Source organism: Sceloporus occidentalis, unplaced genomic scaffold (assembly GCF_023333645.1).
Source record: "Sceloporus occidentalis isolate IW3139 unplaced genomic scaffold, rSceOcc1.0.p SCAF_284, whole genome shotgun sequence".
In the NCBI taxonomy this organism is placed as follows: Eukaryota; Metazoa; Chordata; class Lepidosauria; order Squamata; family Phrynosomatidae; genus Sceloporus; species Sceloporus occidentalis.
The window spans coordinates 558,815-569,865 of record NW_028317264.1 but is presented as its reverse complement, the minus strand read 5'-3'; the positions used below and the strand labels follow the sequence as shown (position 1 = coordinate 569,865).

Sequence of the window (11,051 nt, the reverse complement as noted above, 5' to 3'; positions counted from 1 at the left end):
TATAATCCACCCCCGAAAATCGCAATTTACAGCTTTAAGGGGCACTGTCCCTATAAACACGGCATGTACCCATTCTATACACTAAGTAAACCTATGTAATAGTCATTGTGGATTAACCCCTTCAGCCCTGTGGGTTCTTGGTACCTTGAAACCCACAGGTTTTTTTTATCATTTTTGTGCCATATGTCTGTTCAGCCATTATTCTCTTTTCCTGTAAATAATGAACCCATGTTAACTTTATAATGGGGGGTTTTTTCAAGGAAAGTTAGAGCTTTTGTGTGACATCATAGTTAATTGAGTAGCTGACATTTTAGAATGAGTCTAAACTAAAGAAAAATATATTTAAAAAAAAAATGGGGTTTTTTCTAGTTTCTTGCAACAATGTTGCAAAATTTGTTACATTGACAGAATACCCTCAAAATGTATCAATTCCATTTTTGTTTTATGGAAATACCCCACGTTTATAGGGAATTTTTTTTGTTTTTTTACAGGGCACAAGTTGGAATATGACTTTAGTGGTCTTATTTGAATCTGTTTATCATCCCCCTAATTCAAAATACCCCTATAAAGAGAACCCCTGGAGTCCCCTAAGCAGACGGGGTTAACATGACCCTGCATGCCCTAGAGGAAGTGACCTCTCCTCACACAGGATGTAATGTTGCCAACAATAGATTTGCATGATGGCTTCTGATTGGCCCTTGCTATGCTGGCGGCAGCGATATGGCCAGGGTTTTCACGCCAAGCGAATCGGCAGGGTATAAAAGGCTAACTGCCTCTTCCGTTAATCACCTGCCTGTTGGCGGATATGGTTGTGGGTCAGCGGTACTATGGTGGATGTTGACCGGTGGCCTCGAAGATGGTTAGTTGCCTAAATCCGTGTTAGACTGGATGACCCTAGATTCTGCCTGTATATCTTCTAGTAAAGTTGCGCGTTGTTTAATCAGCATTTAAAGATTTTATATATTTATGTCTTTTTTCAATACATGTTGCCGCATTTGGTAAATAAATACCGCAGCCAATTCGAAATTCACGTGTATTTTTTTGTGTTATTCTCATTTATTTCTGGGAGGTTGTTGGGAAGGTTTGGGAAGGGGCAACACTGACTGGTAATAAGCAGTGCTATTATAATCTGTCCCTATGCCACCTCTGCCCCTGAAACAGCCTGCCTGCACCACCTCTGACCCCAAAACAGGCTGCCTGTGCCACCTTTGCCCCTGAAACAGCTTGCCTGTGCCACCTCTGCCCCTAAACACTTACTGTATATATTCACTCACTTAATCATTCATTCACCCATTCATTGTTAATTGGTTCAGGCAGCCTTTGTAAGGTTAGAATGAGGAGAAGGGACTTTACCACAGGCAATTGATTAGATAATACTAGGTCTTCCACACTGTGCCACATGTCTCCCAAACAGTACCCAGGGCCGGCCCGACAATGGAGCCGAGTGGGGCAACCGCTCAAGGCGGCACTTTTGAAGGGCGGCACTTCGCCGAGCCAAGCCCTTTTTTTTTTTTTTTTTTTTTTTTAAACGAAAGAGAGAGAGAGGGGCGCCGAGGTGGTCGGCGCCCCTCTCTCTCTCCTCTGAGGCGAGTCTCCCTGTTCGGTCTCGGTGCCGGCTTGTAATGCCGAGTGCCGGAAGATTTCCGGCGCTCAGCATTACAAGCCGGCACCGAGACCGAACAGGGAGACTCGCCGCAGGACTGCTGAAAGGTAAGTACAAGGGGGGGGGCCGGCCCTGACAGTACCTTTTACATTAAATATCTCCAAAACAATTGCACCAACTGACAATCTTTAGGTCACTTTAATAAATTAATTTACATTTGAGGAAAGCTCTGACGTCAACAGCTAGGGTGGATACCACTGTAGCCCCGGGCAGTGATTGTGGGGCATGTTCGCACAGTATGGAGTATCCCCTATATACTGCCCCCGGGCACTGACGGGGTGACATGCTGGCACAGTATAGGATGGATAAGAACCGGTCCCATCCCCCGGTTGTCCCGTATCTACAGCAGTGACTGTCACCTGTACTCCCGCTCTACGGGACCTGCCCCCTCCCCGCCCCGTGTCCGCCCCCTGCCCGGTTGGTTATCAGCTGCCCGGTCCCGGCTGCCCCTGTGTAAGGATGGAGCTGAATGCAGAGCAGCACCGCGTCCCGCTGAGCGACGGTAACAGCATCCCGGTGCTGGGTCTGGGCACCTATTCGGCCCCCCGCACAGTGAGTACCCCTAACTACCCCCTGCCCTGGGACTGCCACTAACTAACCACCCTGCATGTAAATGCCCCCAGCTACCCCCTGCCCTGGGACTGCCACTAACTAATCACCCTGCATCTTAAGTATCCCCAAGCTACCCCCTGCCACCAGACTGGGCACTTATTTATTATAATAAATAATTGTTATCATAGTTTACCTTTAATACCTCAATCTACCCCTCAATAATATATTTACCCCCCTATATACACTACCCCCAAACACTATACACTCCTCTCAGTTCATTAAAACTTTTTCAAATAAATTCTTATTTAAACCTTTTTCATCAAAATAAATATAATTTAACCCGATCAGTTTGGTTATTTTAATAATTTACAGAACCAAATTCTCAATTTCTGCAGAAAAAAATAATTATCAAATTTAGGCTTCTGGATTTTGTAATTGCCCTACTAAATGCCCCCTACGGCCCCCTTTTATTTGTATGTTCTTTGTTTTGCTTTTACTTTTTCAACAAACCCTGATAGTTACATTGTGTGTGCAATAATACTGTATATTACTGGGGGATTCCATTGGTGCAATTATGCTACACACTATAGGGTTCCTTGTCATGTTAGATATAATATACTGCACTGGGGGGTTATTTCTGTATACAGCACTGGGGGGTTATTGCCGTATACAACACGGGGGGGATCATTGCTGTATACAGCACTGTATACTCTATACAGCGCTGGGGATATATATTACTGTATACAGCACTGGGGGGTTATTACTGTATACAGCACTGGGGGTTATATTACTGTATACAGCACTGGGGGGTTATATTACTGTATACAGCACTGGGGGGTTATTAATGTATACAGCGCTGGGGGTTATATTACTGTATAGAGCGCTGGGGGGTTATATTACTGTATACAGTGCTGGGGGGTTATATTACTGTATACAGCACTGGGGGTTATTACTGTATACAGCACTGGGGGTTATATTACTGTATACAGCACTGGGGGTTATTACTGTATACAGCACTGGGGGTTATTACTGTATACGGCACTGGGAAGGTTATTACAGTATGCAGCACTGGGGGGTTGTTTGTGTATACATTGCTGGGGGTTATATTGCTGTATACAGCTCTGGGGGTTATTACTCTATACAGCGCTGGGGGGTATTACTGTATACAGTGTTGGGGATTATTAGTCGGGATACAGCTCTGGGGGTTATTACTCTCCTCAGTGCTGGGGAGTTATTACTGTATACAGCGCTGGGGGTTATTACGTTAGACAGCGCTGGGGAGGGGAAAAACCCCTGAAGGGTTACTCCATTTTGGTTAGTGTACTCATTAAGGTTTGTTGGCAGTGAAAAACCTGCTATTACTGATTCACAAAGTGCATTCATCTATGAATCTGCGCGACACAGAAATGAAAGGACTCAGCGTCCGGATGTGATTGGCTGTGACAGGTTGTCTCTGTTGTCTGATCCCTTCGTCCCGTTAAAAGGTTTATTTATAGGAAGAAAAAATAAATTACAAAAATGAGCTTTACTCATCTAAATAATGTAACAAATAAGGGTTATAAAAATAATATCACAAGAGTAATTTAAAAGGACAGGGTGCTGCCCTAATTGCCCCAAAGACGTAACTCTCTATTTTCCAAGAAATTAAGGGGTAGGTTCATGTTACATTGGCAACTTTGACTTATTTGTGGTTTATAGGAGGCATCAGAGAGTGTTCTTGCCTGGGATGCTGTTTGTTCTAGTACCGAATGAGGCTCCCCACACATCAATTACATCAATTACTTAGGTATATGTGAATGTGTGCACACATGTATGTATGTATGCATGTATGTGTGAGTGAGGGACAGTGTGTGTAAAAGTGTGGCTGTGTAAGCATGTGAATGTGTGTGTTTATGAGTGAGATGGGCAGTCGGGGTAAGCTACAGGGCACAAGGAACATACAGGAGGGAAAATAGAAGAGAAGGAAAGAAAGAAAGGAGGAAAGGATAGAAGAGAACGAAAAAAGACCACAAGGGGCAGAAAGCAGAGAAGCGGCCCCCGGCTCCTTAATCTGGCCTCGGTAACCAAAGAAATGGTCCAATCAGCAGGAAATTCCAAGCCAGCCAACAAAATAGCCATGCATCATAGGCTCATACCTCCCAAGTGTCCTGGCTTTTGGGCACTGTCCCATATAGCTGTCCATAAATAAAGATTAAGAAAGACATAAAATATTCACAGCTGCGGTTTTATTCCTGGTAAACGTTGTAAAAAATGTTGGCGCCGACCCCTTTTCATGTTCAACAAATCCCTCAAAGGCCCGGACAGATGTTTTAAGACGCCGGTACAGTTAAGCTGCGTACTGACCAATTCAGGCAAAAATAACCTTTTACATGCGCGACGAGCATAAAATCCCGATAGTAGCTCATATTATATATAATTATATATAATATTGTAGCTTATGGCTGTATATGTACCAAAATTCACTTTCAGCTTTGTTTATTCATAAATTAATCTTTATCTTCCATTAATCAAAGGGTTTGGCTTTTGGGTGCCAAGAACTGATGAGGTCACACAAAAAGTCAACAGAGGTCATGTTATTGGTGACTCCTGTCTGTTGTCTTATAGACTCCAAAGGGATTGTGTCTGGAATCGGTGAAGTACGCCATTGACCTTGGATACCGCCATTTCGATGGGGCCTATGTGTACTTCAACGAACATGAGGTGGGGGAGGCCATCAGAGAGAAGATATCGGAGGGGAAGGTGAAACGGGAAGACATTTTCTACTGTGGAAAGGTAAGTGGAACCTTTGCTTGGGGTTCATTAAACATGTCGGAACCAGAGGGTGAGAAAAAGAAAACCGTGCATTTAATTTATTTATGGATTAAATGATGGTTTTCGTGTTAGCTTTGATGTGACCGTTCCCTTTTGCCACATCTTGGAACTTCCCAGGGCAGGCTACCCGCAGCTCTTCTTCTGGGGTAGTGCTGTGTGTGGAGGGACTAGCTTTACATGGGGCAGGGCTAGCCCTAGACAGCCTTTAGTGGGAGGGGAAGTAGATAGGGAATAGGAGGGGAGTGGGTGGTAAGTGGGCGTGGTCAAATGCCACACCCCTGTCTATAAAAAGAAGAATCCAATCGTCAGACCTTGGGAAAGCAGAGCTTCACTCGGAGACTCTTGGTCAAACCTGTTGAAGTCATGACTTCAACCATATTCATTTTAGGTATCACTTATAATAACTTTGACAGATAATCCAAAGTTTTAGGCCAGGTGTAACCAAAATAACAGTTTCATCGGGAAAAAAAAGAATAAGCCTGTTATTTGTAAGGAATATGATCCATAGTCATCCGGGACCTATCGCTGTATATCATTCTCGTGCACTAGTAAGTGATTCAGAATTCTGTCCGTCTTCCGATGTTCTGGGACAAACACGACCAATCGGTAAAAGGTGAAGGACCAGGCATCACATAGCATTTTTCCTTTGAAAGCCTGGATTCAGTATTTTGCTACAAAAAATTAATAATTTTACTTTACCAATTGGCACCTAGGGAAGAATATATATATATATATATATATATATATATATATATATATATATATATATATGTATATATATTCTTTTTTTTAATATTTATTATAATTATTATTATTTTTAATTTCATTTTTTTTTTTTAATCAAGAATAAAATGGAATCTATTTCCAGTACTAAATAGTATGTTAAAATGTAAGCTTTTAGCCCAGATTTTTCCCCACTGGTTACCATTTTTTCCCCGTAAAATCTCAAAAGCCAATGGGGGCTAAGCCTGGACCCTCCGTCCGGTGGATGAAACACTCCATGGGTTGGACGTACTCCTGGTACTTGAAATTAGAGGCAAGATCTCTTTTTTTTTTTCCAAGAACACTTTCCTCCCTTGGAGACCCATCGAGTTCTGGCCAAATTCCAGGGACTCCATCCACAAACACAAATAACCGAGCAGCTTTCTATACTCGGTGACTCAAACACATCATTTTTTCCTCTTTCCACTGATGAAATGTGGGTCCAAGCGGTGAAAAAAAGTAGTTCCTTTAGGACACCGGCAGCGAGGCTATAATTGAACCCTAACAACATCTGAAATCCATTCTTAAAAATGACAGTTCTGACTGTTCTTCTTTAATAAGCATCTGGACAATTTATTGGAAGAGGTTTGAGGTATTGGCTCCCAAAAGTCGTTCCGTAACAATTTTATAAGGTTTATTCCAATTTAATTTTTTTTATAGCTTCCAAGATGTAGCACCGGGAGTCGGATGCCAACAAACGCATCGGACCATTTCACTTATGTGTAGAAAAAATATGGAGTAACAAAAATGCTGGAATTTCGTACTCTAATGTAACATTGCAAAACATAATTGCAAAAGGATTTTCTAACGATCAATTAGCCTTTAAAACCTAAACTTGGATCAGCGAACACAACGTGCCATTGGAACACAGGAGTGATGGGAGTGATAAAGGGCCATTGGAACACAGGAGTGATGGGAGTGATAAAGGGCCATTGAAACACAGGAGTGATGGGAGTGATAAAGGGCCACTGGAACACGGGAGTGATGGGAGTGATAAAGGGCCATTGGAACACAGGAGTGATGGGAGTGATAAAGGGCCATTGGAACACAGGAGTGATGGGAGTGATAAAGGGCCATTGAAACACAGGAGTGATGGGAGTGATAAAGGGCCACTGGAACATGGGAGTGATGGGAGTGATAAAGGGCCATTGGAACACAGGAGTGATGGGAGTGATAAAGGGCCACTGGAACACGGGAGTGACGGGAGTGATAAAGGGCCATTGGAACACAGGAGTGATGGGAGTGATAAAGGGCCATTGGAACACAGGAGTAATGGGAGTGATAAAGGGCCACTGGAACACAGGAGTGATGGGAGTGATAAAGGGCCATTGTCCCCAACCAGCCAATTGAGAGTTATGGTGCACGAGGGAGACCGATCACCCAAATAGGGCAACAAGAGGCTGCCACCCACTGGATCTCCAGACCTAGGCTAATGGTGGGAAGTTGGAGGGGAAGCAAGAGGCCAGACAGAGTAAAGGTAGGACAAGCAATGTAATGGGATGAGGTAGATGTTGAAGAGGCCTGGTAGAGAACTGGTTAAATGATCAGAGGATAAAGGCATGGCAGGGGTAAAATAAAAGGGTCATCGGTCAAGTACCGGGGGTAAATTAGAGTTACACAGAGTAAAGAGGTCAAGTAGGGGAGCGATAGGGGGGTACTACATTGTCATTTGATAATACAGCTCCAATGAACTTCATGTGACAGCTCGTCACTATACACCCACTAATGAGAGGGTATTTACAGGTCACAACCGACACAGTCAAACAGATCGAGAATATCGGGGGTCGTTTATGGAACTCGGTTCTGGTGTAAAGTGATTGCAGTTCTATAATCACTAATGCAGCTTTTAGAATGCTGTTGGTTGAATGCGCTGCCTTTTATACTATTTTGAACCAAGATTGTCCAACATAACCCCAAATGTGGGAGACTTCAAATGCCTGCTCATATTCTAGCTGTGCATAATAGGGGTAGTAGTTCCATAAAGGTTTGAGAGCGATGTTTTGAATGCTCCGTGCCAACATCAAGACTGATTTAAAAAAATGCAAGCACTAAAAATATATAAAATGTATCAAAAAAGAGAAGAGTAAGTAGTGACCGACCATAAAACATTGTTTGTGAAATGATGCTGCCCGTAGAACCTTAGCGACCTCTAGTGGCCAATCCTGCATTCTGCCCAAAAGAGGATCTCCCGCCATCGTTTTATTCCTAGTATCAGACTCCTGTGGGAAATAATAGAACGACTCAGCCTTAATCATCCAGTCGGTCACTGACTAATGAAAGTCTACGGAGGAATGGACTTCATTAGCATTGCCATAAAGCATCCTATATAAATATGTGATATTAATATTTAGTTAAATTATATGTTCTTTTTTAAATATCCTTTACGTTATCTTTTTTTCTTAGCTTTGGAGCACGTGTCATCTACCGGAACTCGTCCGACCGACATTAGAACGAACTCTAAAAACCCTAGGGCTGGATTATGTGGACCTCTACATTGTCGAGCTACCAATGGCCTTCAAGGTAACCAGAACATATATTTGCTAATTAAACCCCCCTCTCTGAATTAAGTTCCACTAATATTTTTTTCACAATTTGAAGACCATCATTTTAGGGGTTTTTTTCTCATTTTTGCAGCCTGGAGATGAATTCTATCCCAAGGATGAGAATGGAAAGTTTATTTACCATAAGACAGACTTATGCGCAACGTGGGAGGCAAGTAATTAAAAGTATATATATATATGTGAATGAATTCTTACATTATGAGTCAAGGCATTACCCAGAGGAGGAGATTTGGAAATGTTGGGCATCTTTGGTAAGAGCGTTCTTCAATGGTGGGTCTTTAGAAGACACTAGAGCGTCCCTTTGATTCCATATGTCTGAACCTTCGCTTTAAATCATTTTCTCCCCTTTGGTTACTTTAATTGGCGTTGGTTGCTTACAGACTACCTACAGTATGTTAGTTATATGCAGACTCATGTCCTACATACATACAATGCAGCAAACTGAACCTCTACAGAAGACTCCTCCATGCAAGTGGAGCCATTAGCATGGTGGTTGGACATCACATAAATGGACGTGAATTGATGGGTGGTTGGACCAAGTTGCTTTCATGCTCTCTCGCCACAGGCTCTAGAAGAGTGTAAGGACGCTGGGCTGGTGAAATCTTTGGGAGTCTCCAATTTTAACCGTAGACAACTGGAGTTAATCCTTAACAAGCCGGGACTGAAACACAAACCCGTTACTAACCAGGTGAGTACCGCGGGGGTAATCAACAAGCCGCCCCACGCGTACGACGTCTGTTTGGAACGCGACAGGAGCCACTTGACCAGCGTAGGTGACCTCTTCCGTCTTTTACGTTTAGGTCGAGTGCCATCCGTATTTCACTCAGCCCAAGCTGCTAGAGTTCTGCAGGGAGCACGACGTTGTCATCGTGGGGTACAGTCCCATCGGGACGTGTCGAGATGAGTCCTGGTGAGTAATCAGCCCCAAATCAGCACTAGACGTCGATGTTTATAGTGTTGCATTTACTTATAGAAGCGTTAGGGCTCATTTATGAACCACTTAAAGAATTTCTGTTGGCCTCTCATCTCGATATAAAGTTTCTGTTCTGGATACAAAGGGAACGTTGTTGGATACTTTGTTTCTACACAGGGTTAACGTGTCTTCTCCACCGCTCCTGGAGGATCCTCTTCTGAATGCGATCGGTAAGAAGTACAGTAAGACAGCTGCGCAGGTTTCCCTGCGTTTCAACGTCCAACGAGGGGTGGTAGTCATCCCCAAAAGCTTCAACCAAAAAAGAATCAAGGAAAATTTCCAGGTGAGAAACGAACGAAGAACAGATGAGGCCGATCTCATCTACTGATCCGCAACCAGGGCCAGGATTCCCACCCAATCCATACAAAATTGGAATTTTCATTACACTTGTTACGGGGTATGAGGCGCGCACACATTGTACTTAATGCGCTTTTGAGGGTCAAGGTTAAACTCGCCTCTTCTCTACAGATTTTTGACTTCAGTCTGACCGCCGACGAAATGAAGGACATAGAAGCTCTGAACAAAGACATACGCTACGTGGAACTGCTTATGTGAGTGTCCGGTGAATTGTGTACGTTTGGGGTTTTATTGGGGGGGTGGATGTTGTCAGGTTAAGAAATATAAAGTTTAACATATGGTGGACCATACCAAGAGTAACCTGCCAGGGGGGTGTTGTAAGGTGGAAGCGCAGTCAAAGCAAGTAGAGTTATATTCATGTTGAATGTGATGGTGTAACAACATATTACTCATGTGTTCTGGGTTCTGTTGGTTGGTTGTGGTTCCAAAGTAACAATTACAATATTTCCCCAACAGACCCATCGAAAAGAGGGGTAACGGTCCAGTAGGGCCCTATTTCGCATAGGTTAATTTGCTTAACATGCTCAAGTAGAGTTTTGTCTAAGTGATACAGCCCCTTTATCATAGACAATGAAGCTATCATCAAATAAATATACAGGATTGTATGACAAACTATCACCCCCCCACACCCATACCCAAAGATTACCTGTTATATATATATATATATATTATATACATACACAATAGGCTTCCTATGCTTATTTCAAATCTGTTCACTCAGGTGGAGCGATCACCCGGAATATCCATTTCTGGATGAGTATTGAGAAGCTTCAAGACATCCGGCCCCAAAAACTCAGTTTTTCGTTGTGGAACAGACACCAGGGACGGTCCTCCCGCCAACAACAAAGACAGGAAAACTCATACCGGACTAGCGATAACTCCGCAAATCCTCACGTACCGCGGCAGCAAACATTTCCCTTTAAAATCCAGGTCACAGCCGGACGTGGAACTCAACGATTGTAAGCTCACGCTCCCTCTGTGGTTTCAGATACCAAAAAGAAAAAGACGAGAATTGGCATACGTTCACGGGCTATACAATAAATGCACTGAGAATTCCAGGTGGATCTTCCTTTAAGGTGTATACAAAACAACCTTTAATAATAATACTTTAAAGAGTCTCCATACGTCAACAAAGATACGCATTTATTTCACTACCACTTAGACTATATAGTTCGAAGTAGATATATAGACAGACTTCAGTCCCCAGCCCGTCACTGTCTCACACCTTTTATTACATCTCACCAACATATATCTTTGTTTTGGAATTAAAAAAAATAAAAAAAAAAAAGACAAAAAAAAGAAAATCAGGATGTTATTTGGTGTCCCGTGTCTGTTGTCCTCTGAAATTTCTTTGGGTGATCGAGGAACGGAA

At 43.0% G+C, this 11,051-nt stretch overlaps 1 protein-coding gene across 4 annotated transcripts; it reads left to right on the top strand.

The window, feature by feature from the left end:
• The first annotated feature begins 888 nt into the window (after positions 1-888).
• On the top strand, positions 889-10,443 carry LOC149275481 (aldo-keto reductase family 1 member D1-like). 4 transcript variants are annotated; one of them, XM_089504660.1, is made up of 10 exons: positions 889-924; positions 2,129-2,215; positions 4,820-4,987; positions 8,192-8,308; positions 8,423-8,500; positions 8,915-9,037; positions 9,150-9,259; positions 9,440-9,605; positions 9,791-9,873; positions 10,401-10,443. In XM_089504660.1, the coding sequence occupies exons 1-10, from the start codon at positions 889-891 to the stop codon at positions 10,441-10,443; spliced, it is 1,011 nt and encodes a 336-aa protein (XP_089360786.1). The 4 variants fall into 4 exon arrangements, with proteins under 4 accessions (XP_089360786.1, XP_089360787.1, XP_089360789.1 ...); XM_089504661.1 differs by lacking the exon at positions 889-924 and having other exon boundaries at positions 2,123-2,215; XM_089504663.1 differs by lacking the exons at positions 889-924; positions 4,820-4,987 and having other exon boundaries at positions 2,123-2,215.
• Positions 10,444-11,051: the final 608 nt, after the last annotated feature.